Here is a 23,824-nt window from a genome sequence, read left to right on the forward strand (position 1 = left end):
GTGACTGAAGGTGACATTGCTGGGGTGGGTGGCAGATCTGGGGGTGAGAGGTGAGTGTTAAGTTCACAGAAATTTGTTTTGTTGTATTTTACCTGAGTCACGAAGGAAGATCCTTAGCTATATGTAGAGTTTTGTTATCAAACTGACAGGAAAACTACACCTTTGTTTGGTATGACAGTTTTTTGTCCTCTATTGGAATCAAGGAAGGGACTTGACCGCAGGCTGTCCCCTTAAACCTTGTCAGTGTGTGCTTTGGGAAGATGGCCTTATTTGCAAACACCATCGAAAGCAGTTAGGTAGAATGAAGGGGTGAAATTACATGCAGAAACTCGGTAAAAAAAAAAAAAAAAAAAAAAAAAAAAAGTTAAATTTCTGAAGTAAAAAGAAACTTACATTTTGGAGGCGAGGAAACAGGAATTCAGTATTTCTGAAGTGCACTTCCTAAGTTGCCGCAGCAACAGTCTAGCAGCATTTTTAGGCTCAGGAGCCTCCTGCTTACCATTAGGGAAGGCTGAAACAACACGTCTCATTAAGTTAAGCCTCTTCCCTAGAGTGCCTTATTTAGCTTTAGTTCTCTTAATTCTCTTTCCCTGGTGATTTGGGTAAAGTGTCTGAAACCACGAAAGGTAAAAGGTTGAAGCAATCCCAAATTTAATAATCTATCACCTTTCTTTAGTGTATCTGAATGTAATTCCCAGCAGTTCTTCGTGAATTCATTAGAAGACAGCAAGTCATTAAAAGTTAATAAGAAACTATTTGTTTCTGTGAGTGTGAGTAAAACCACTTTGCCAGTCTGACATTCTTTTCCAGTTATAAAAGCCTTGCTTTTAGCCAGTTTTTGTTTTTTTGGTCTCTCTAGGTTACTCCTGGATGGAGCGCCTCTGATAGCGATCCACAAAGCCAGGTATTACAAGAGAAAAGATGGCTTAGCCCTGGGGCCTGGACCCTTTGTGACTGCTTTAGAGTATGCCACTGACACCAGCGCCATAGTAGTGGGGAAACCAGAAAAGACGTTCTTTTTGGAAGCATTGCGGGGCACTGGCTGTGAACCTGAAGAGGCCGTCATGATAGGAGATGTAAGTAGAAGAACGCAGGAGATGCCCTGCACTCACCTCTTTGCTAGGACGGCTGGCTTTGAAGCACTGCTTTAGGGAAGTGGACTTTTTGTTACTCAAGAGAAAAATAGTCAGAAGCAAGCTTTCCTGTAGATGTTTGACAGTATTCTTGTAAGCATTTGAAATTTTGATTGTTTCTGACAGTTCTCCAAAGTGTGAGGGCATGTATAATTTTAAAAAATGTTTATATTGCAATGTCAGTTAAATGCTTTACATTTTTTTCTGAAGAAAATTCCTATAAAACCTAAAGTATTTTGAGCATTATGCAGAGAACAAAATATAACTAAAGACTTTTATAAGTAGTGATCCTCCAGCCTCAACCTCCCCAGCTGCTGGGATTACAGGTGTGTGCCACCATGCCCAGCTTCCTTCTTAATTTCTTTTTCCCATTTCCCTTCCTCCTCTCCCCATCCCCATTTCTTCAATGGGCAAATTTGACTATAATGGAAAAAGGTTTTAAGTAAGACCTTAAACAAAGAATTTGACATTCTGAAGCTAATTTCTAAGGGTCATTGTTGAACAAACTTAAAGATTTTTGTGGAAAAAAAATCTTCTTTAGGCATAATCTGAATGAATCCTGCTTGTACATATGAGATAGCAGGACTGATTTTCTTTTTTATTATTTTTTTCTTAGGACTGATTACTTGACCAGGCCTTGGAATTTTAATTGCCTTGCTTTCATTGTTACATTCAACCAAGTATTTATTTATTTTGTTTTATATTCTGTTTTGGTGGGTTTCTTACTATTTTGTTTCGTTTTGTTGGAAAAGGTCTAACTATGTTGCCCAGGTTGGCCTCAGACTCCTAGGCTCAAATGTGATCTTCCTGCCTCACTTCCATGTGCTGGGAGTAAAGATGCACACCACTGTGCAAGTGTGTTTATCCCTGTCTTGAATAAGAATGGACAGGGGAGCTCCCTTTACAGATTGATGTGTGATTCCCAAATTTAGTGAAGTAAACATAAAGAGTTACAGTCTGATTAAGTATACTGCTTTGATTTGATCCTACCTATTATAGACAATTGGATGGAAATTAAGAGTAATATATTACGTGGGCCACTAAAAAGTGATCTTCTAAATCGAGTTCATTCACTGTTTACAGCTGAGTTATTCACTGTACAAGCTGTCAAATGCATAGAATGCTTTTTTCCCCAGTGATCTGTTTTAAGAAGAGATAGATATACTTGTGGCAAGGCATAGACTCTTCACTGTTGTCCGTGTTCAGTTACTGGAATTCCTTACGCTAGTGTTCGCTTTCCACCTCAGCAGCGCTTTCTTCTCCAAATATGGTTCTCCTCCTCAGAGTATTTCATGTGGAGTCACCCCTTTTCACCTTCTCCTCTTTCATTTTGAAAATAAAAAGCAGGGGATTCCAAGTGGCGATCCCATCCTAATTAATTGTTGGCAGAGTGTGTTGGCAAGCAACAAAAGACTCTGGACTAAGTGCCTTTTTCTGCTTTTCCAGGATTGCAGGGATGATGTTGGCGGGGCTCAAAATGCTGGCATGCTGGGCATTTTAGTAAAAACTGGTAGGTATCTTCTGTATACCTTTCCAAATGCCTTTCCAAAAACAGGGTGGTAGAGTTCACAGTTGCCCAAAGAATAGCTTTGTCGAAATGGTAGAGCTCTGGGCTTTAATTTTCTTTCTACATGAAGAAAAATGAAATAGGTTTAGGATTAAAGGGAAAAAGACCATGGGGGTGGGGGGAACATGCTGCAAAAAGGTGGGAAGATCAGGGCTCGAGGCCTGGTAGTACCTGCCCTGTTCACCATGTCGGAATGGAGCAAGGACCATGAATTGTGGTGCTCTGAGAAAACATTTGTTTTATGCCAGCTATCTGATGATAAAGTTGATTTTTTTAAGAACTGGTCATCTGTGTGCTCTGATCCTCTATGTTCACATTTGCATTTTAAAAAATATATACCAGCTGGGTGGGCATGACACACACCTGTAGTCTCAACAACTAAGGAGGCTGAGGCAGGAAGATCGTAAGTTCAAGGCCTGCCTCAGCAACTTAGACTGTCTCAAAAAGAAAAAAATAAAGAATACAATAACAGAAAAAAAGTGGCCTGCTCCCGATTTTAATCCTCAGTACAGGCTAGAGTTGAATAGAGTTGGGGGAAGGTGGTGTGAAAATATATACATACCAGCACACACATAAAAAACTTCTTTATTTTCATTTACTGTTTTTGGTGACCAAAAGCTTAGGAAGTATTTCCTACACTAAAATTAGGTTTACTTTATATGATCTCTCAAATTTTAAGAAAAAAGAAAGACCTTCTTGGAGAGGATTCACCTAATATGACATATTTTTTTAATACTTTTTTTTTAGTTGTGGTTGGACACAATACCTTTATTTTATTTATTTATTTATTTTTATGTGGTACTGAGGATCGAACCCAGGGCCTCGCACAATCTAGGTGAGCGCTCTACGGCTGAGCCACAACCCCAGCCTCCTAATACGATATTTTGACTGATTCAGTGTTCTGTATTCTGGTCTCATTTCTGTGCTGATTTGCTGTGTGAAAAACTCTGGTCATGGCTCTTTTCCCTTTGGAGCCTTGAATCTCCTAGTTGAGGATCCCTTAGGTAGTCTACTTGTAGTCTCTTCAGGGTAAAGAAGAAACAGTCATGGGAGCTGTGAGAGGGTCAAATATTTTTGCATGGGGAAACTTAATGGGTTTTTCAAAAGATAATGAAAGGTTCCCACCCCACCCTCAAATGACACCTGCTGAATTCAAAACTAATAGCACATAATAACGGGAAATCTTGTCCAAGAATTGCCATCAGGTTTTTGTAAATCAAATAACAGATAAACAGTTGTGTACACATCTCTGGGAGCTCATTTGCATAGTTTCATGTGATGGTAGTGAAACTACTTAACAGACTATTCAGAAAAGGTAAAATTGAAACATAAAAGTCATAGAAGTTTTATCATGGGGAAATCTTTTAGAGAAAGTGACTATGACCTGAGTTCAAGAAAATTGTGATTGCGGAAAAGTTACTTTAAAATGAAAATGGAAAAATCTAGATGGAGCTAGAGTTGAATAAGAGGTACAGAGGGAAACCCCACATCTGCTAGAGCCTGAGCTCTGGAGTGGGCCATCCTGGGCCCACCGATAGTAACACCAGTCACTGCAGGATTAACACAATGTCTTTTCACATTTCTCCATCAAAATGATTGTCACCTACCCAGGAACGTTATGGCCCTGTGATGTAAGTAGCAAGAGGAAGCATTAACCAAGTCGGGAAACACAGACCACATCATCTTCTCTGCGTCTTTGTTCTCACTGTTCTGCCTTCAGTTTTATCCCATTAAGGGATCCTCAGATAACTATTTTTGCTTGTGGGTATTATTCCCATAAACATTTCCTTTCTTGAGCTCACATAGTTAAGGATTTATACCAGCCATCAACACTGGACCTGTGCAGTATCATGAGTGGCCTGTGTGAAAAGCATCCAGTTAGTCTTAGGCTAACAGCATAATGGTCAAATCTAAAATGTGTAACTAATAAAGCAGCTAAGTCCATCTCATAGAAATAGACCCTCTTGTACTATTGGGTTTTTGGTCACAAAAATTCAGAGTAAGCCCACTGTTCTAAAACTGTGAGCTCCATTGATAAAATGTAGCCCAGTACTATGGACAAGCACTGGGCTTCACAGTGTTTAAAACTACTAAAATATTTTAATTCATATTCAGTAGGAAGTACTATTTGTGGATAGTCTTGAGCAATTTTTTTCAATGGGTAGCATATGGTAGATACATAATATACATTTTTTAGTTATTTTTTAATAAAGATTTAAAATCTTAATAAGGGTTTTGACTTGTCCTAACCAGAATTCATCTCTGTTTAACATATAAAGTAGTCATGTAGAAAGAAATGAGCTTGCCCTTTGTCTTATAGCATCAGCATGGCTTCCTATGTCCTCCCTGTTCATTTATTCACTCACGGAGGCACAGGCTGCTGCAGTGAAGTCAGGCCAGGGATGCTGCTTCATTCCTCTTGCTGACATTGAGCACCTGCTGTGTACAGGCTCCGTGTGAGGTGCCAGAACTGGAACATATGCTTGGGCCACTTGTATCATCTGTACTTTGTAGAGACCCCACTGGCAAAGCCAGACAAGCAGAAACATTCTAGAAGCCCTTAACTCTGTAGTTAAGAAACTTACTTGCCCCTTACACCATAGATCTTGGAAGTAGGTAATACAGCAAGTTATTTATTAACATACCTATGAAACCAAGCAGAAACCTTGAAGAGAAGCTTATAATTAAAGGACTTAAGCTTGAGGTGGGGGTGGGGGAAACGGAAACTGCCAGTAGAATTTTCCATTTGGATCATGCTATGGAGAAGTGACTTGAGGGTGCTGGGGTAAGTGAGGTATATGCCAATTACCTAGATGTACATTTGATGCTGATTTCTTTCTTTTTTTTTTAAGAGGGAGAGAGAATGAGAGAATTTTTTAATATTTATTTTTCAGTTTTCGGTGGACACAACATCTTTATTTTATTTTATGTGTTGCTGAGGATCGAACCCAGTGCCCCACGCATGCCAGGCGAGCGCCTTACTGCTTGAGCCACATCCCCAGCCCTGATGCTGATTTCTTCTCTGTAACAAATCAGTCAGTAGGATAGGATAGTACATATCTTCTCCAGCACAGTGCAAAGACGTGGAAGTGGGGTTGAGGTTTCAGGCTTTGCGTTTGCTAGGTAAAGCCCTCTGTTTAGTCAACTGTTCATCACTGTGACCAAAATATCTGACAAGAATTTAGAAGAGGAAAAGTTTACTTTGGGCTCACAGTTACAGAGACTCAGTCCATGGTTGTCCAGCTCCATTGCTGTGGGCCTGAGGTGAGGCAAAACATCATGGTGGAAGGAGTGGCAGAGGAAAGCTGCTCAGCTCTTGGCAGCCAGGAAAGAGAAAGAGAGTGCACACTCACAGAGCCAAGGACACCCCCAACCCCCATCATGACCTGCTTCTTCCAGCCAGGTCCAGCCGGCCTACAGAGAGCACCCCGAGGTCCACCATTCGCTGCTGCACTGATGGGATTACAGCTGTCGTGATCAAACCCCTTCACCTCTGAACATTCCTGCATGGCCTAACATGAGCTTTGGGGAACACCTCATATCCAAACCATATCACCTCCTAAAGAGGGAGTTGTAGAAAAGGTGGGCCTGTTGTTGGGGCAGCTGGATTTAGGCAGAAAAAAAAATTGAATAAAGCAGACAAATAAATAGCAGAGATAACAGAAAATGGAATGAGAGAGCAAAAATATAAGTACAGATAAGTAGCCTCCTTCCTGTGGTCCTCCTGCAACCCCCCCCACTTCTCTTTTCCCTGCCCACCTCTTCCCGTTACTCCCTCCTTCCTTTTATTCATTCCATTTATTCTTTTAAAAAAATATTTAGGGAAGGCGTGCTGGTGTTGATGTTTGTGCTGGGAATCCACTGGGGCACCCGACAGTCTCTGCTCTGAGGAAGCTTACAGTCCTTTAGACGAGAGGCAGACATTAAACAAGTAAATGCATTGTTGCACGCTGCCATAAATGTGGAGGCAAAGAACAATGTTCTAGGAGAGAGAGAATAACAGGGAAGAGCTTTTCTGAAGGGCACTGGGGCCTGAGAAGTGTATTTAAACAGGGACCATGCACCATCTGATTCACGTGTGAAAGCTCTCCATAACCACTGTAGTGGAATGGTTCCTCTGAGTTGGGGTGTCGAGTTGTGTGCCAGGCCCAGGAACAGCAGGCTACCTGGAATTCCAGAGTCAAGAGAGTCTGGCAGTGTTCCTGTCACCTAATGCCTACCTGCTACCCTGCCTGGCACTGCCCTGGGAGCACCCATTACTTTCCTTTCCCCACCCCCAGGCTTCCAGGGTAGATTGACAGCAGCATGTTCCAGTCACCCTCAGAGCCTACAAGGTCTCTGCCCTCCCAGATATGAACTTCTATTTAAAATCATTGATTTAATCATCCTTTCTATCTTAAGGGGTGGTGTGGGGAAGGAAAGTAATTTCATTATCGGTGATTTGAAGGGAATCTTAACCACCATGTGACCTGTGATTGTCCCTTGTGAACAACCAGAGGACCTGTGATAACACTGAATGTGACATTTCTTTGAACTGCCTCCTTGCATCCTGAAACCTCAATAAAAGGTGCTTTAGGGGATGTGGATCCCCTAATTTACTAAGTAAATGTAAGGGTGGACCTGTGCTGGCCAGGTGCTCAGGGGGCGTGATTAATTTAGCATTCTAGCAGTAAGCTCTGTTCACTGGCTTTTCCTTCATTTCAGGGAAATACCGAGCAGCAGATGAAGAAAAAATTAGTCCACCTCCCTACCTAACTTTTGAGAGTTTCCCTCATGCCGTGGACCACATTCTGCAGCATCTCCTGTGAACCCTCCTGTGAATGTGAAGCAACTTGACACACAGCTTTCATTGTCTGGAATGGATCCCTTACCAACTTGGTGCAGCATCAGTAGCCACGAACCATTCAGAGCTGATTATGCTTTAACCCTCTTTTATTGTGCATTAATTAGAAAGAAAGGTATTGAATTGCATCCAGCTACTAAGCCTTGCTAATCTCTTTTGTTTTATTTTGTAAAAGAAGATGAGACCCGAAGAAAAGAAAAGCTGAGATTTTATGCCATTCCCTCTAAAATATTCATCAGGTTCGCAGGGCTGGGAGAGAGAAGCTCCAATGGGGAATGGTGTTCTCTGCTGTCTCCTGCTGGAAATCGGGAGGGGGATTCAGACTGTGAATAAAGTTGAATGGTGGTTTGTAAATTATAAAGTGATGCGTTGAAAGGTGCATTAGCCTCATGTTTTGAAATTGAGTTCAACTGTGAGACCTAGCTGAAGAGCCAAGTGGAGTGAGTATAAGACAGAGGAAGCAAAGTGAATTGTCCTTCAGACTGTCGAGTGAATTTACTTTAACAGATGTTGAAAACTAGATTTTCTGTTGAATTCCCAGCACTGGTGACTTCCTTTCTCTTCATTAGCCAGAGATGACTAATTTAAATTTAGAACCTGATTTTAATTTAAAATAATATTTCCATTAATAACCTATTCATTGCAGATACCTATTATACTGTGTAACAGTTGTTTTGGAAATTTTATGTAAAATTAAAACTATCAGTATTTTACAGATGTTTTAATTAGACATTGTTATTAACAGGAACAGTGCAGAAACTAAAATCAAGCCTTTAATGTCTTATAGACCATGCATTTTTGAAGTTAGTGTCCACCAGGGTCCTATTAACTGTACATTTGCAAGATTTCATTATTTTTGCCTCTGACACTATGGGAAAAATCTTCTAGAAGCTATTGGGACAGATTCAAGCTTTTATGTACTTGGTTACTACAGCTGTAAAATGAAATCTCGTCTTGTAGCATGGATTATTCTTCTCATGTTAAACCCACCCAAATGAAGGGGACTAAGTAGGTAATGATTTTCCTAGTGCATTTGCATACTGTGATAATCCTGGGCCTTTGCAATTGTTTTACAGGGCTCTTGGGCATTGAATTATTAGAATGTAATTGTACATCATTGTAGTGTTCACCTTATTGAAGTGCACACTGATGTTAATGAGCTTCGGGTTTTGATGCTTGTTTAGAGATCAGCTCGGTCTTGGATGGGAGGGAGCAAAGATAAATAAATGATAGTTGGGCGAGCACTTTTCTTGTTTTTGCAAAAGCCCCAACTTAATACTTATGTCTAGAAGCAAAAGACAGACATGGAATGACCAAGCCCCCAGGTCAGCAGGCTGCGTGGAGTGGCTGTGAGCAGAGCTTCTGGAGTCCCACCCGCATACACCAAGCCCTCTGATCTTGAGCAAGTCACCTTACCTCGAAGGCCTCCTGTCTTTATTCGTAAAATGGGGATAATGGCAGCGCCTACCACACAGGGTTGCTGTCGAATATTAAATACTTGAAACACATTTAAGTATTTAGACTGGAATGGGGCAGATTAAGTGCTGTGTGTCTGCAGTGGTGCTGAACGGGTGAAGGGACTGTCCGCCAGTAAGGGGCTGTCTCTGAGAGAGTCTTCCTGAGGATTAAAGGAGATATGATGCTGCATTTGGGCAGTCTCAGGGCAGAGTTGCAGCAGGAGAAGCCCAGCATGCAGGTAGAAAGCACTGCCTGGTGGACAGGCCACAGTCAGCTTTGACTTTGACTTGTGTGCTGGAGTCAGGGATTCCTTGCCTAGGAGTTTATCAAATGTTTGCCAGTTGCCATGTGTTTACTGGTGTGCTATCCCTGATTTTTATGGGAAGTAAGCATATAAGAAGGGTTTTGCCTTGATCCTTTCTAATCAGGAGCTAAGGAGAATGCATAAGTCAGGAACACCAGGAAGACAACTCCTGTGTCTCTGATGTCTTCCCTGCCCGCAGACTGGAGCAAGGTGCAGCCTCCTTCATCCCCAGGTGGCACTTCTTATATTGCCCTTGTGTCTTCACACTTCTCTTCTCCCCACCAGACAGGACTGAGTCATTTTTTATACTTGCTGCAACACAGGCGTTCAGTTATTGAACCAATAAAACTAAATACTACAGGAATGTAATGCTGGAAGGCATAGCTGTGAGGGGGGGCATGGAATGTTTCAATGTAGAGTTACTGCCTTAAAGATGCATATCAGGGAGGCTGCATTTGACATTTGGAAATAATGGAGTTGATATCTGGAGACAGCTTAGAGCTAAGACAAGACCTCATGATGGATCAGGAAGTTAAACAGTCGCAGGCATAGGTGAGACCTGAGCAGACATACCCGGCCCAGAGAATCGGCTTCTGCCCTTTCCTCCATGTTTGAGATATTTATTTAACAAACATTATGGCTTGCTAAGTGACCTGTCCTCAGAGAGGTCCATGGAGACAAATAAAAGTCTCATCTTAGATCAAAATAGCTACAAATACTCCAAGTGTTAGTCTTAGCTGGTTATAGGCCACCTTGAGCCTCACAGAGGAAGTACAAGTAATTCAAGCATCTATAGCGTTTCCTTCTCCACCCATCCCACAATTAGAGGATCTTCTTGTGGTACTGACCACAAGGACAGTGTCTGTATAATTTTTACTGTAATCCTATCCTGTGCCAGGAAAGGGACCAAGTGGCTGACACCTTGGTTCTAGAAAAGTGATGAGAATACCCACTGTCAGGAGATGGCTGTAGGACATGCGCTGTGAGTTGGTGTGCAGAGCACATGAGGCAGAGGACCGGGAGGCTCCACCCTTTCCTCGAACCTCTCCGTTGCTGAGGCTGGCTTTGAACCCAAGCTCTTCCTGCCTCAGCCTCCCAAGCCACTGGAATTACAAAGCATGCACCACCGTATCCAGCTAGTTAAGAATTTTTAAAATACATTAATCTGTTTCACCAAAGGCTCTGTCTTGAGTGGTAGACACCCTTTTCATACTAGCAGTTGTTTACACAGGGCCTTGTTTGCATTATCACGCTTAGTTGGTCTAAGTCACAAAGGCCTTTTCAGCATAAATGCACAAGGCCTTTACTGACTTTATTACACCAGCCACCAAGGCCTACTAGCTGAAAGCATGTTGCTCTCTTTAAGGAGCAGTAATGAGGCACCTGAGCACCAGAAATCATTTATCATAACAAACTGCTTATCTCTCGGTTTGAGTACCTTACATTTTCCAATGCTCACCTTCATGTCATATGCATCTAAACTGTTTGTTTCACTGGCTGATGTAGCTGAGAGAATCATATTTATATTAAATGCTTGCTGGGTAAAGCATAAGGAAGACAGTGGAATGCTGCTCTGACTTCTGCGATGTCAACCTTCTAGGTGGGGAATTGAAGCATATAAAAATACATCTGACAATATACAAAGGGCTCTAACAAGTTCAAAATGGTGTGTGTAAGTCCTCTAAATGAGGAGTTCTGTGCAGCAAGGAATGTGCTTTGGAACAAAAGTCACAAATTCTGTGAAGCAAACGCTGCTCAGATAGCTTTGACCTATGCCATTTAAAAAAAAAATGTTCATTCAATAGCAGCCCAGAAAGTACCACAGTCAAGGCTTATATTTGAGGAGGGTAAATGGGCAACAAAATACATGCACAAATACACAACTACCTACTATAATGAGAGATTCATATGATGACAACTAAAACCAATAAAAGGGAGGGGTGGGATAATCTGGTAATTCCAGATAATCCCAGGTGCATCGGATAAGGCTTCTGATGGGAATGAAGTGTGGGAGTGAATGTGAGTTGTACAGGCAGGTGGTCAACCTTAGTTGTTGACATTTGAGAATCAAGAGATTCAAGTGCAAATCAATTACTGGGTTCTCTATGAAGATTAGAAGATCTGGCAATGTTGGACCAAATTCCCACATTCATCTGAGGTTGAATCATTCATTGCTGTGCCCTTCACAGTCTCCTTCATCCCCAGTTCTCCAGACCCCCGTCTGTCTTGAAGAACCACACTCAGCTTATTTTACTCATTGGGTATCAAGTTCATTGTTTCTGTGGGTGTTTGAGTCATGACCTCTTGCTTTAGAAGAAAATAGCACACACGGATAAAGTCATTTTTCGCCAATAGCCAACTTCCTATATAAATTTAGATATGTGTGTGTGTGTGTGTGTGTGTGTGTGTGTATTTGTTTGTTGAGACAGAATGTTGCTAGGTCGCTGAGCCTGGCCCTGAACTCAAAATCTCCCTGCCTCCGCCTCACAAGTAGCTGAGACACTTTCAATCCACTTTCCAAAAAATAACTAGATAGACTCTATAGTACATGACACATAAATATGTATTAGTTGGTCTTTCTCAAAGCCCCAGTAAAATATGAGAAAATAAATAAAGAAGTTATAAACTCACAAGATCAACCAACAACAGAATGTCAGACGTCTGTGAATAAAAAGATGATAATTTGAATAATGGAAGGTAGACGGGGTATTGATCATTAAAATCAGCACAAAGAAAATACAACTAAAATGTATCCAGTGGAACAAACTCAAAGACTCGTCTTGGAGGCAACAGATAGCAAGGAAGAGAGGTTGAAAGCAGGTTGAAAGGTGAGGAATTGGCTAAAAGCTGATAAATGTATTTGTTGGAGTCCCAGAAACCCTTCCCTGCTGAGCAGCCAGATGACCACCCACCCCTGGGCAAGGCAGCAGTGTGGAGGTTTTCCATTATACTCTAGAAACATGGATCCATGCAAGTTAAGGCCTTGGGGACAATGGGCATGATTATAGGCCAGGATGGAACACAGGGCTGAAAATGGGGATTAGGTGCAAATCTACTTACCAAGGTGCAGTTGCCCTAAGACTAGCAGGGACCAAGGGAGTAATGAGGGAATTGAAAGTTGACCTGATTGGCCATTTAGAAAAGAATACTGATGAGTATCTGGCAGACTTAGGAATGTGTTGCAAGAAAAAAATAAAAATGAATACTTAGAAAATCTTTCTCTTCAAAATGAAGATCCCAGTTCAAAACGAGCAATGCTACAGGATATTGTTCATCAAAATTTTATGGAGTCTAATTGTGAGAAAAGTCTCCATTGCCTGACCTAATAGCACATATACATGTAATTGAAATCTTCAATACTTTGCTGACATCTATGATGAAAAATTAATGAACATGTCTCATATTTCCAAAACAATAACAGTTGTCCAAATTAATCCAGTGTTCAAGAATAATCTCCCTTTTCTGTTCTAATCATGATGTTCTTTTCCCACTTGTATTAATAACCTAGAGGACCTCTGCAGTTACCTCTGCGGCCAGGTCAGGATAAGTGTGGTTTCAAACAGACTCAAACTCTCTTTGCCAAGCCAAGTATCTCGGAGTGAGGTTCTTTGCTGAAGGTTTGGTATGAGCCAGCACATCCAGAAAGTCGGCAGTGGTCACTGTTTCCAACTGGATCCCAGGAAAATGGGTGCTCTCTAGATGAAGACAATAGCAACAGCACAACTGTCAACCTCACGGCACTGAGGCTCTTGAAAAGGCTAGTAGACCTTCTTTCAAGACCATGCATACTGCAGCATTCTTAATGGTTAATGCAGTACAGCAAGACTAAATAGGACAGTGGAAGAAAGTCTCTAATGTGCAACTACCTTAGCTCCTAAAGTCCAGACATCCCCCCCAAATAGTGACTTAAATGTATTGCTATCAAAGTATTATTTAATATTTATACAGTGCCTCAAGTGGCTCCATTCCAACATCAGTGTGTGCCAGAGAAGTAATAGCCCAAGGCCTAAGAAGTTTATCATCAGTGGGCAAAGCAGACCCCACACTAGGCACCCAAGGAGATGTTGAGTGCAGGGGATGATTTCACCAGAGCCTGCTACAAGTGAAGAAGGCCACCAAAAACAGGCACCTAGCTCCATCTGCTGGTGAGAGTTGGAATTTTAAACAGACATTTCTCTGACAGATCACCTTCACTGTTTTCCCAGTCATACCTGAATGGTGATTTTCAAGTATACTGAAGATCTTCCTCACAGGCCTCATGGCTGCTTCCCTGCAGACCAGCTTAATGTCTGAGCCAGAGTAACCCTCAGTCTCCTGAAACATTTGTCAGCAGGCAAAATGCGGGTGGCAGTTATGGTCTGACAGGCGGGACCCACCATCCCTGGGCAAACACTGTACACAGAGTCCTGGGTGGTAATGCTCGAGGAAAAGATGCTTCTACAATGTCTGGATAACCTCAACAGCTGGGCAACAGCTTCCTAACACCATCCAAATACACTGTAAGAGCTGGCAGAGGACTGGGCCACCAAGCTAGTCTAACGCGGCCCTTGGGCCCAAATCCAAGGATAGTCAAATTTGGTAGGCATTTTTGTTCTTGTAAATTTTATGATTCCTGCCTTTGAGGAACCTCAGAGAACATTATGTTCAAATATCCACCCAAAGCAGGTAACATGGTTACAAAACTGAGAATGGTTAACAATGGGGGGAAAACAACATGTACCCAGAACTTGTCTGTTTGGAAAGACTCATTTAATCATCCTCTGTGGCTTGTCTGATAACCATTTTACAGACGGAGACATTGAAGTTCCAGAGTAAGTGACTTCCCTGAGGTCACAGCTAATAAGTAGCAGGGCCTGGATTTGACCATAGATTACCTCTGTCCAAATGTCATGCTATTTCCACCAGCTTGAATTACTTCTGTTTGAATGTTCCCAGGTAACAAGGAGCTGATTTTTCCATGAAGAAAAGGCCCACTGCATTGTGGGGCAGTTTGGATCTTTTCTAAGTGTCTCAAGAAAGCAGCTCCTTCTGTGACCCTGTCTTAGACTGTCATGTACGTGTTGGACCCTCAACCAACACAAGGGCTGCCCACCTGGCTCAGCTTGCTGTACTCCAGCTCTGTGCGTAGCTCCAGGGCTCTGCTCTTGCTCACGGGGGGCAGCCAGTGGTGGATCATGGCCTGCCTGGCCTCTCGGCTGGGGAGATCAACCAAAATCCTCTTCTCCAGACGACGTAGCATGGCACAGTCCAGCTCCCTGAAATTGCCACAGAAACAGAGGAACTAGGCAGGGCGGCAAATACACTTCTTAAGCAACAACTATAATTTCTGCTTTTTGCTGTTATTATTTATTGATTTTTTAATTTTTTTCCTTTTTGGTACTGGGGATTGAGCCTGGGGTGCTTAACCATCGAGCCACACCCCTGCCCTTTTTTATTTTTTATTTTGAGTCAGGGTCTTGCTAAATTGTTTAGGGTTTCACTAAGTTGCTCAGGGTATCACTAAGTTACTGAGGCTGGCTTTGAACTTGCCATCCTCCTGCCTCAGCCTCCCAAGCCACTGGGATTATAGGCATGTTTCACTGGGCCCTGCTGTGACAACCATATTTTCTGAACAATTTAGCACTGCAGGAAGCAATTTTGCATTTTAACTGTCACTTTACATCTGTGCCTGAGTGGATAGGACAATTATATCGTGTTTGGAGAGAGAACAGTGAAAGGAAGAAAAAAAAAGAGAAGGAAGAAAAATGAGATACAGATAAATAAAGGAAGTAGAAAGAAAGAAAAATAAAAAAGAAAGAGGGAAATGGGGAAGGAGGGAAGGAGGAACAAAGGTAGAAATTTTAAAACTTCCCATGTAAAGGAGGTAATTTTAGGTGACAGTGTAGGGCAACTAACAACTAAATTGCAGTTGGAACATGAATTATTAAACCTGGTCTTGCCAGTGAGCACATTATTTCTGACAATAATTTGGGCACTCTGGGAAGTACAGTAACTCTTCCCCAAGTCTCACCCATTCTGGAGTGAACAGCCATCTCACCCCAGTGCTCTGGTGAACTCAGCACCAATATGCTCCTTCCTGGATGCCCAATGCCGACATGGCCCTTTGAGATTCTCACTCCTGCTTCTGTTGGGCCAGGTTTATGTAATTTTGCATTTTCAAACCATTTCCCTAACTTCTTAATATGAGATTTACAAGAAAATAAAAAAGTAAAGTAAAACAAGGAATATCTATATACCCACCATCTTGATTCCACAACAGTTTACATTTTGGCATATCTGCTTCATATACCTGTGTATTCTTGATAAATTATTTCAAAGTAAATTACATCAAGAAATACCATCCCAAAATTATTTAGGATGCATTTCTCAGAAAAAGGACATTTTCTCACATAGGTACATAGTTAACATCCGGCAAAATTGACACTGATTCCATAATGTGTCTATTGCTCAGTCCATATTCAGATTTCTCCAGTCATTCCAGAAATATCTTTTATAGTTTCTCCAACCTAAATCCAAAGAACATGTACTGCTTATGGTTATGTCTTTTAAATCTCTTTAACTCTAAACCAGTCTCTTTGCCCTGGTCTCTTTTTAAAAAGATCAGGCTAATTGTAGTAGGTCTCACATTCTGGTTTTGTCTGGTATTTTCCTCATGGTGTCCTGTAAATGATTCCTCTGTCACTGTCCTCTAAGAGGGAAGTCAGATATACAAGCTTAGTTAGATTCAGGGTAAACATTTTTGGCAAGCATATTTTTTAGTGATGCGTTTATTCATAAGTGCATGTCACTTTGTTAGTGACGGAGGTTCTAGTAACCGATGTCATCTGGTGACGGTGAGGCTCTCCCTGATGAAGGAGGCATCTTCTCCTGGAAAGACTTAAGGATTCTACATATGAGACTTTGGGTCCATGTGAATACCCAGTTCCCATCCTCTTTTAACCAGTCGTTTGAACACCTGTTAATGAGCTGTATTTGAAGCAATTATCCCATGAGAGGTTAAAAGTAGTAATTTAATTTTTTATCATTCCAAATATATTATTTGGAATCATTATGGAATTGTATGGCACTATTATGTAAATTAAAACTTCTTCTTGTTAAATGGAACTATCTGGACACTGTGGATTAGCATTTCTATTATTAATAGTTAATTCTGAGGTTGAGTCTGTGAACTCCCCCGGCCCATCCCTGGTTGTGAGGATTGAACCCAGGGGTGCTCTACCACTGAACTTTTTATTTTTTATTTTGAGACAGGTTTTATTAAGTTTCCAAGGCTGTCCTCTAACTTGAGATCCTCCTACCTCAGCCTACCAAGTTACTGGGATTACAGGCCTGTGCCACCACATCCGGCTCCTATGAACTCTTTATATATTAAAATGTCAAGCTCCTAAAAGGGCAGGTTTTCTGATTTACATACTAGGGAATGCCTGTGTGTTGATCCTTTGATAAAGAGTAACAATGGAAACATCATCACTAGATGTTTGTCATTCACAAAAACACTGAGCATGTCCATTCCCTTCTATTTTTCTTACTCTCATTCTGAACCTATGTCATGATATTTTCCTTTAAACTAGAAGAGTGAAACATACTTTCAGGGAGCATATCTGAACCCTAAATCACAGTGAGCAGATTCCTTAGAGATTGTGTCTGTTCTTTACCTGTTAGCCCTCCCACCCTGACTAGAGAATCTACAGCCCAGCAGTAACGTGACCTATGTCTTTTCTGCATTTGGGTTTTTTTTTTTATCAGCTTTACCCTGTTGGAACTCATCCCACATCAGGATCCAGGCATCTCTTCCCCTCACCATTTTCCCTCTCCCAAGGCCAACATTTATGCTCAAGAAGAAGAAAAAACTATGCTTCACAGCAGAACATTCATGACCTTGTCCAATTCACAACATGTATGTCTTTGCTTCAAATGCCTCCTCCTTGTTCACACGCAGACACCAAGAGAGATGCCATCGCTTTGGATTGGTCAGTACCCCTACCACACTGGCTTTTCAATATACTGAAAATCACCCCTGCACATAATCAAAATAGATCCGTTGTCCTTCAACCGAAGGCTGTTCCAACAGAAGGCCATCTGTGCTATAAAGGTTGGAATGGAAACACTTCATTGGTGATGAATTTTAAGATTGCACTTAAACTTGAGGGACAGTGAGCACAGTCACCTCTACTTGCTCCTGAAACACCCAAAACAATACTGAAGGGTTTTGGAAGTAGCATAACCTACAAAAGCAAAGAAAAAGGCTATCTGGGATTCAAAGTCCAGAGGGTCTGACACAAAAAGAGAAAAATGAAATCTTCAGGATGGTGAGGTGAGAGCCCAGGATCTCTACACATGAAACACAGTGAAGGCTCACAGACCTCAGAGCCTGGCCCACTGGGCCTCTGCCCACAGCTGGATAAAATGTAGCATCCCCCAGCCACATCAACAATTTACATGTACCCCAAAGCCTTACACCTGAGCATCTGTGTCAAAACTCCAGGTACCTGCCTCAGACCCCAAAACTCCAGTCTGCCCTGCTCTCCCATAGGGTTCCTGGAACAAGCACCACTCCAAATTTCAAATTTAGAAAGAAAATACAGTTCAAGTTTGTTTCTTCAATAACAGGAACAGTAAGTGCAGAGGACAATTTGAAGTTCAATTTGAAGCTGGTAAAAAGGCCCTGGAAGACCTGTTCTGCAAGGAGATGAAATTGACAGAATGACGTATTTGAAGGTACGAGCATCAGCATGGACAGCACCCACTTCTTGTCTCCACCCGCTGCAGAGCGACTTCTTCACAGGAAGACCAGAATGGCCTAGGAGCATCAAGTTGTGCAGAGGGAGGTGGGAAAACAATCCCTCACCATAGATGCCTGTATTGATCAACTAATGCCCTAAAGCAAGAGATTCACCTCAAAACTGCTTGTGGGCACAAAATAAGTGCAACTCTCTGACAGCCAGGCCTGATGAATGCACTTTTAATGACATCAATAATAATACAATCATAAAAGGGAGGAAATAAAGGACAAATGGAATGTACCCAGGAATCATTCTTTATGCCAATATATTTATATAAAAAATGTAACTTGTGGCAACCAGAAAATACTCCCCTTGGTTCCAGCACTTTGATTTTTACACTAGTTATTCTGTTCTCGTGACTCCCTTCTTCTTGGCCCTTCCATCACTGAGAGGTCAGGACCACTGGCGAGCATGAGAGATAGAACATGCGTGACACAGCGAGGCTCCCACACCTCAGAGCCTGGCCACTGGGCCTCTGCCCACTGCTGGGTAAAAGGTGCAACATTTCCGGCAACATCAACAGCCTACATGGACCATTTGAGCACCTGCACCAAACCTTCAGGTACCTTCCTCAGCCCTTAGCCTGTCTTCCCTGCTGGACCATGCAGTTCCTGGAATTTAGAAACCAAATATAACTGAAGTTACTTCCCTCAATAGTTAAAATATATTAAATTAGACTAGCTCAAGCCAGGAGTGGTGATGCATGCCTGTAATCCCCGCGTCAGGAGGTTGAGGCAGGAGGATCACAAGTTCAAAGTCAGCCTCAGCAACTTAGTGAGACCCTGTCTCAACATCTTTAAAAAAAAGGTCTGGGGTGGGGGATCCCTGGGGATGTGGCTCAGTGGTTAGGTGCCCTAGGTTCAATCCCTGGTACGAAACAAACAATCAAACTAGTTCAGCATGGTAAGAGAAAAACTGCAGTTTTGTAACCAAATTATTTGCAGCCCATTCATAAATAGAAAGAAATGGGTGGCCATGCAATTCTCGGAGAACAGATTAAAGACTGGAACATTCTTTGGTAGATAACAGGGAGCCAGCATTGAGGGTTCCTCTGTCTTCCACAGTGGGCCTGCGGGGGCAGACCTCTGCTGCTGCATTTCCCACTTGGGCTAAACTGATTTGCTTGCTGGTCCCTGAATCTAATTTTTGCCATCCTAGTTCTGACTCATGCTATTTTCTTTCTATGTAACTTCCACTTTGTCATCTATCCAAATTGTAATCATTTTTATTAAGGCCCAGAGCAAGTGCTTTGTACCCAGTAAAATGATTTTGGTTTATTTTAATGTCTGTCATCAAAAATTGCTCTTTCTGTATAATTTTATGTTACGTATTATCTGTACCGATATAGGTGTTGGCTATATCGGTAGCTCATAGTTATTTGTGTTCACATCTCAGGCATTGTCTCATCTGATCAGTTTCCAAAGGCCAAGGATCCAGGACCATTTGTCTTGGACTCCCCGTCTCTCCACCAGGCAGCACACTCAATGATGGCTCAAGAAGTATTTTAGAGGGATGGATGATGAACTTTAGATGCAGGGCTGCTGGCGTTTTATAGAATGGCCAGCTTCCTCAAGTCCTGGAGTTTTTTACGAAGGTGAATATCCTTGGCTGGAGATTGGCAGCACTTCCTAATCATCCTCAGTTCCAATGAATGAAGAAAAGCCGCATCAGCTTGGGCAATGGGAATAAAACACTGTATTTTCGTCTTTAGTGAAAATCATAGAAACAATGAGACTCTGAGATGATCCATCCAACGCAGCTGGCTGGGCAGTGCTTCTGAAGACAATCTGAAAGACGCAAACTCGGAGCCTCCCTTCCCACTCTGAGCAGTGAGCTCATAACACAGGACAAGGGAATCTAGGAGAGTCTGGAGCAATCAGCGCAGGTGTGGCCAGTGATGCATGGGTTAATAGCATTGTTTTTGTGTGATGAAGAATGCAAATGATTTCCCATTACTACAATATCAATTATAAAGATAGTTTCCCCAGTTACTGTTGCCAGAAAATTTATTCCCAATAATTGAGGGAAAAACATTTGAAGGCTTTGTTTCCAGTAAAAAGGTGAACTAGATACCCATAAATCCCCCATTAGGCCTATCATCCCAGCAGCTAGGGGGGCTGAGGCAGGAGAATCTCAAGTTCAAAGTCAGCAACTTAGCAAGGCCCTAAGCAACTCTTCAAGATCCCGTCTCTAAACAAAATATAAAAAGGGGATTAGGATGTGTCTCAGTGGTTAAGTGCCCCTGGGTGCAATCCCTGGTGCTAAAAATAAAAATAAAAAATAAATCCCTCATTATAAAGTCCCCTGCAAAGCTCAGTTAATTATAGGAAACACATTTTCAATGCACAATTGAGCCCACAGGAGGCAGGGCCCAAATTCTCAAGGGCCAAAAATGAAGAAGCAGAAAATCAGAATTGAGCAGTTGATGTTGAAGCTATGGCTGATTTGGAGACGTTTGCCTCGTGATTACAAAAAAAAAAAAATGGGTTTAGTTTCAAAGGCTTAGAAGGCCTTGGGCCAATTTAAGATGGGAAGTGGAGTCAAAGCCACCATATAAAGCAAAAGCCCAGGAAGGCACAGGCCTGCCATGAAAGGACATCTCCCCATTAGCAATGGAAGGCATCAGGGAAACTGGCCTTGGGCTGGGAAGGCTTCTCGGAGGGTCAAGCATCTCAGACCTGCCGGCATTGCCATGGTCCAAAAGGTCTGAAGCTGAGAAATTAGCTTAAAGTGGTTCTAACACTGACACAGTCCAAAAAACTGACCTCCATAAGGGACAGGAGGAGAGTCCACTTCATTAAAGTGAGTTCACCATCCAAAATGACAACACACACAACCACCACCACAAATGAGAGTCAACAGAAAAAAACCAACAATGGAAATGCACTCCACCAGTGCAGAGTATAAAATAAGCTATATTTAAAACGCATGAAGAGGTAAAAGAGGAAATTCAAAATATGAAAAAAAGACTTTCACTTCTGGACATGACAGAGGGGTCCCTTCCGGAAGCTCTAGTCCATCTGCAGACAACTAAAATCCCTGGATATTGCACACAAATAACAGAGGGAGACAATAGAAGGTGAAAAGAGGTCAAGGACCTTGGCACTTAAGAAACGACTTGGCAGTGAGGGCCCTGGTCTTTTTTTGTTTGTTTGTTTTGTTTTGTTTTGTTTTTTAAAACATCCCTAATATGTGCTGGAGAAACATATAACTTGGAACTCAGATAAAAATATCCCAAGAAAAGAACTGTTCCCCCTTGCCATAAGACCAGGAAAAGGAGATCTGGCAGATAGAAAACCTTTCTATAATACCTGCTCTAATCCATTCCAACACCAAAGGCAACCCTCATCCGCTTTGGAGCATCATGGGACCAAGCTGAGGGTTGAGACGTGGGAACAGGGAGGAATAGGTTTATCAGATGCAAACCATATTAAAACCTTCCAGAAAAAGTAAATTCAAATAAATTCTGATGCCATCATACAGTGAAATTCTATGTGGGATTAAGTAGGTTTTCAGAGTTGTCCACAATATCTCAAGCCTAGAAAAAAAAAAAAACCATCCAGAGAGCACTATTCTATCCACACACAGCACAATCACATTTTTGTTAGTGGATATGTATTCTACACACATCCATGCACACACCAAAAAGAGTATGGAAAGATTTATATTATTCTCAGGGCATAGTTACAGGACTACTCACTTTCAAAAAAAAATACTAACATACATAATGAATATGTTTTACTTTAATAAATAGTTGGAACAATAAAACATTTTCCCTCTTGGGAAAACGAAGTTACCACAGAAGGATACACAGGCAATAAAAACAACTAACCAAACCATTTTCTCCAGAAGTATAGAACACAAACACAATAAGGCTTGTCATGGTGAAATTATGAGTATTTTTTTTTATTAGTTCTCAAATTTTCTATCAAAGACTTGAGAAATTTTATAATTTTTAAAGTTTTTTTTTTTTAATTTATGGTTCACACATCAGTCTGCATCCTATTAAGAAGAAAAAGCGATGTCAGAGTAGGCCAGTTAGGAAGCTATTTGGATCTGATGGAATCAAACAAACTGAGCAAGGAGTGAATGGGGCCGGGGTCATCTGCTGCCCCACTGGACCTCCCACATCCTGCCACTCCTTTGTCCTGGTAGTATCAGTAACACCTGGAGCCATACATAGAAGATCATGGACTTGATGTGATGGTGGGACAATTTCCAGAAAAACAATCTGACCACTGTAAGCACAAAAATGCTGCAAAAGATGAAACCTTGGTCAAGGACTGAAAGCAACTGTAGCAACAGACGCTTCCATCAGGCCAGGGAACATTAATGTAAATCCATGACCCCCAAAGGGTTGTAAAGGAGCACTGGCCTTGTGAGTTGGTCCATAATGAAGGATTTGGGGTCAAATAAGTGTGAGGTGTGAAAAGTACTGCTTTGTCCTTTCTCATTTTGGGAGAGTCACAATGCACAGTGGCATCTTGAAGACACACAGCCATGGGTTGAGGGAAGCCAGCTGAACTTTTGCGGTTGGCATCTCTAGAACGTAACAGATGGGTAGACCCTGTTTCGGCACGGTGCTTACCGACCACACTTGGAGACTGTTGATTCAGTCAAGGCTCAAGACTAACAGGTAGGACCTAAGAAGGCACAGCTTCTCCCTGGAGCCCAGAAAAGCCTGGTGATTGTGGAAAGGACCAGGGTTCTGTCTACTGATGTCTCCGATTGCAGGCATGTCTTAGCAAGGAAATATGTTAGCAAGGAGGGAGTTCCTAGGCCAGTTTACACAGGTGAGAGAAAGGCAGCCAGGTTGGCGATATTCCTTGTGGTGCTTCAAATCTGACTGAATAGTGAGTAAGTAGAAGTCAGGCAGTAAGTAAGTAGAAGTCAGGGTCGGGAGGCCACTGCTCCCCAATGTTCCCCCAAACACACCAAGACAATTCCACTCCCAGTGCAGTTATCTCTTGGCTCTTATACTTTCTCCTAAAAGTTAGAAGAAAGTTCTCTTTTGGTTTTTTGATCCAGTACTTGGTCATACCAAGTATCTGATTTTTAAGAGTGTTCCTGAAGTTTCTAGCTCTTTTCCATTGCTACCATGCTTCACACCTTATTTGTACAAACTACCCGAGAGTTAAATAGACATCTAAAGATGGCATTTGCCTTAATGGCCTATTCAGTACTTGGTTTCCCTCTGGACTCCCAGGCCTGAGTTTGTGAATATTCAACAATCAAGGCTGGTCAAATTAGCCCTAATTGTGCTCACTAAATCCCTTACGTGGTTATTACTTTAAGTGGTAATATTAAAGATGCAACATTTGTTATGTCTCTTATTGCTTATTTACACATCAGATGACACAGATGAGCTGTTATTTCTTGCCTCCTTGCCCTCTCTGAAATGCTGCAGACGTGGGAGGATTCTACTCAGAAGAGAAAAAGGCCATGCACCATCTCACTGCAGAGAACAGGAGAAACGGCTGCCCCTTTGAGACAGAATGGTTATCTCCAGGGACAACAGCAAGTAAGCAAGCAGGGAAGGAGAGCCTAGTGTCCTCCAAGGGGCTACAGATAAGAACCAGTATGGATGGGAAGTATTTCCTTTGGGATTTTAGGGCTGGGTCTTTACATACTTGATACGGTCTGGTTATTTTCCTGCAGGACAGGCTACTTGAATCAGGTAAGTCTCTCCCCCCATCTAAGACCCTGAAGCCAAGAAATAGTCTGTTTCTATATTCT

The 23,824-nt window shown here is 42.0% G+C and overlaps 2 protein-coding genes across 6 annotated transcripts in view; one reads left to right on the forward strand and one right to left on the reverse strand.

Moving 5' to 3' along the window:
• Hdhd2 (haloacid dehalogenase like hydrolase domain containing 2) overlaps positions 1-8,787 on the forward strand; it is a 33,396-nt gene extending 24,609 nt beyond the window's left edge. For all 4 annotated transcript variants that reach the window (XM_015482399.2, XM_048806266.1, XM_015482401.2 and 1 more), the window contains 3 exons: positions 860-1,076; positions 2,580-2,643; positions 7,405-8,787. In XM_015482399.2, coding sequence (XP_015337885.1) covers positions 860-1,076; positions 2,580-2,643; positions 7,405-7,508 — 385 coding nt within the window. In that variant the 3' untranslated portion in view covers positions 7,509-8,787. The remainder of the gene's footprint in view (positions 1-859; positions 1,077-2,579; positions 2,644-7,404) is intronic.
• Katnal2 (katanin catalytic subunit A1 like 2) overlaps positions 1,071-23,824 on the reverse strand; it is a 79,151-nt gene continuing 56,397 nt past the window's right edge. Inside the window, exons 14-17 of one of the 2 annotated variants that reach the window (XM_048806265.1) lie at positions 14,398-14,560; positions 13,517-13,619; positions 12,831-13,000; positions 1,071-2,760 (exon numbers count right to left, since the gene is read on the reverse strand). In XM_048806265.1, the coding sequence (XP_048662222.1) occupies positions 12,861-13,000; positions 13,517-13,619; positions 14,398-14,560 (406 nt within the window). In that variant the 3' untranslated portion in view covers positions 1,071-2,760; positions 12,831-12,860. Of the gene's footprint in view, positions 2,761-12,570; positions 13,001-13,516; positions 13,620-14,397; positions 14,561-23,824 lie in introns of those variants that run through there. The other variant, XM_015482236.2, reaches the window with a different exon arrangement.

Source organism: Marmota marmota, unplaced genomic scaffold (assembly GCF_001458135.2).
Source record: "Marmota marmota marmota unplaced genomic scaffold, marMar, whole genome shotgun sequence".
Lineage (NCBI taxonomy): Eukaryota > Metazoa > Chordata > Mammalia > Rodentia > Sciuridae > Marmota > Marmota marmota.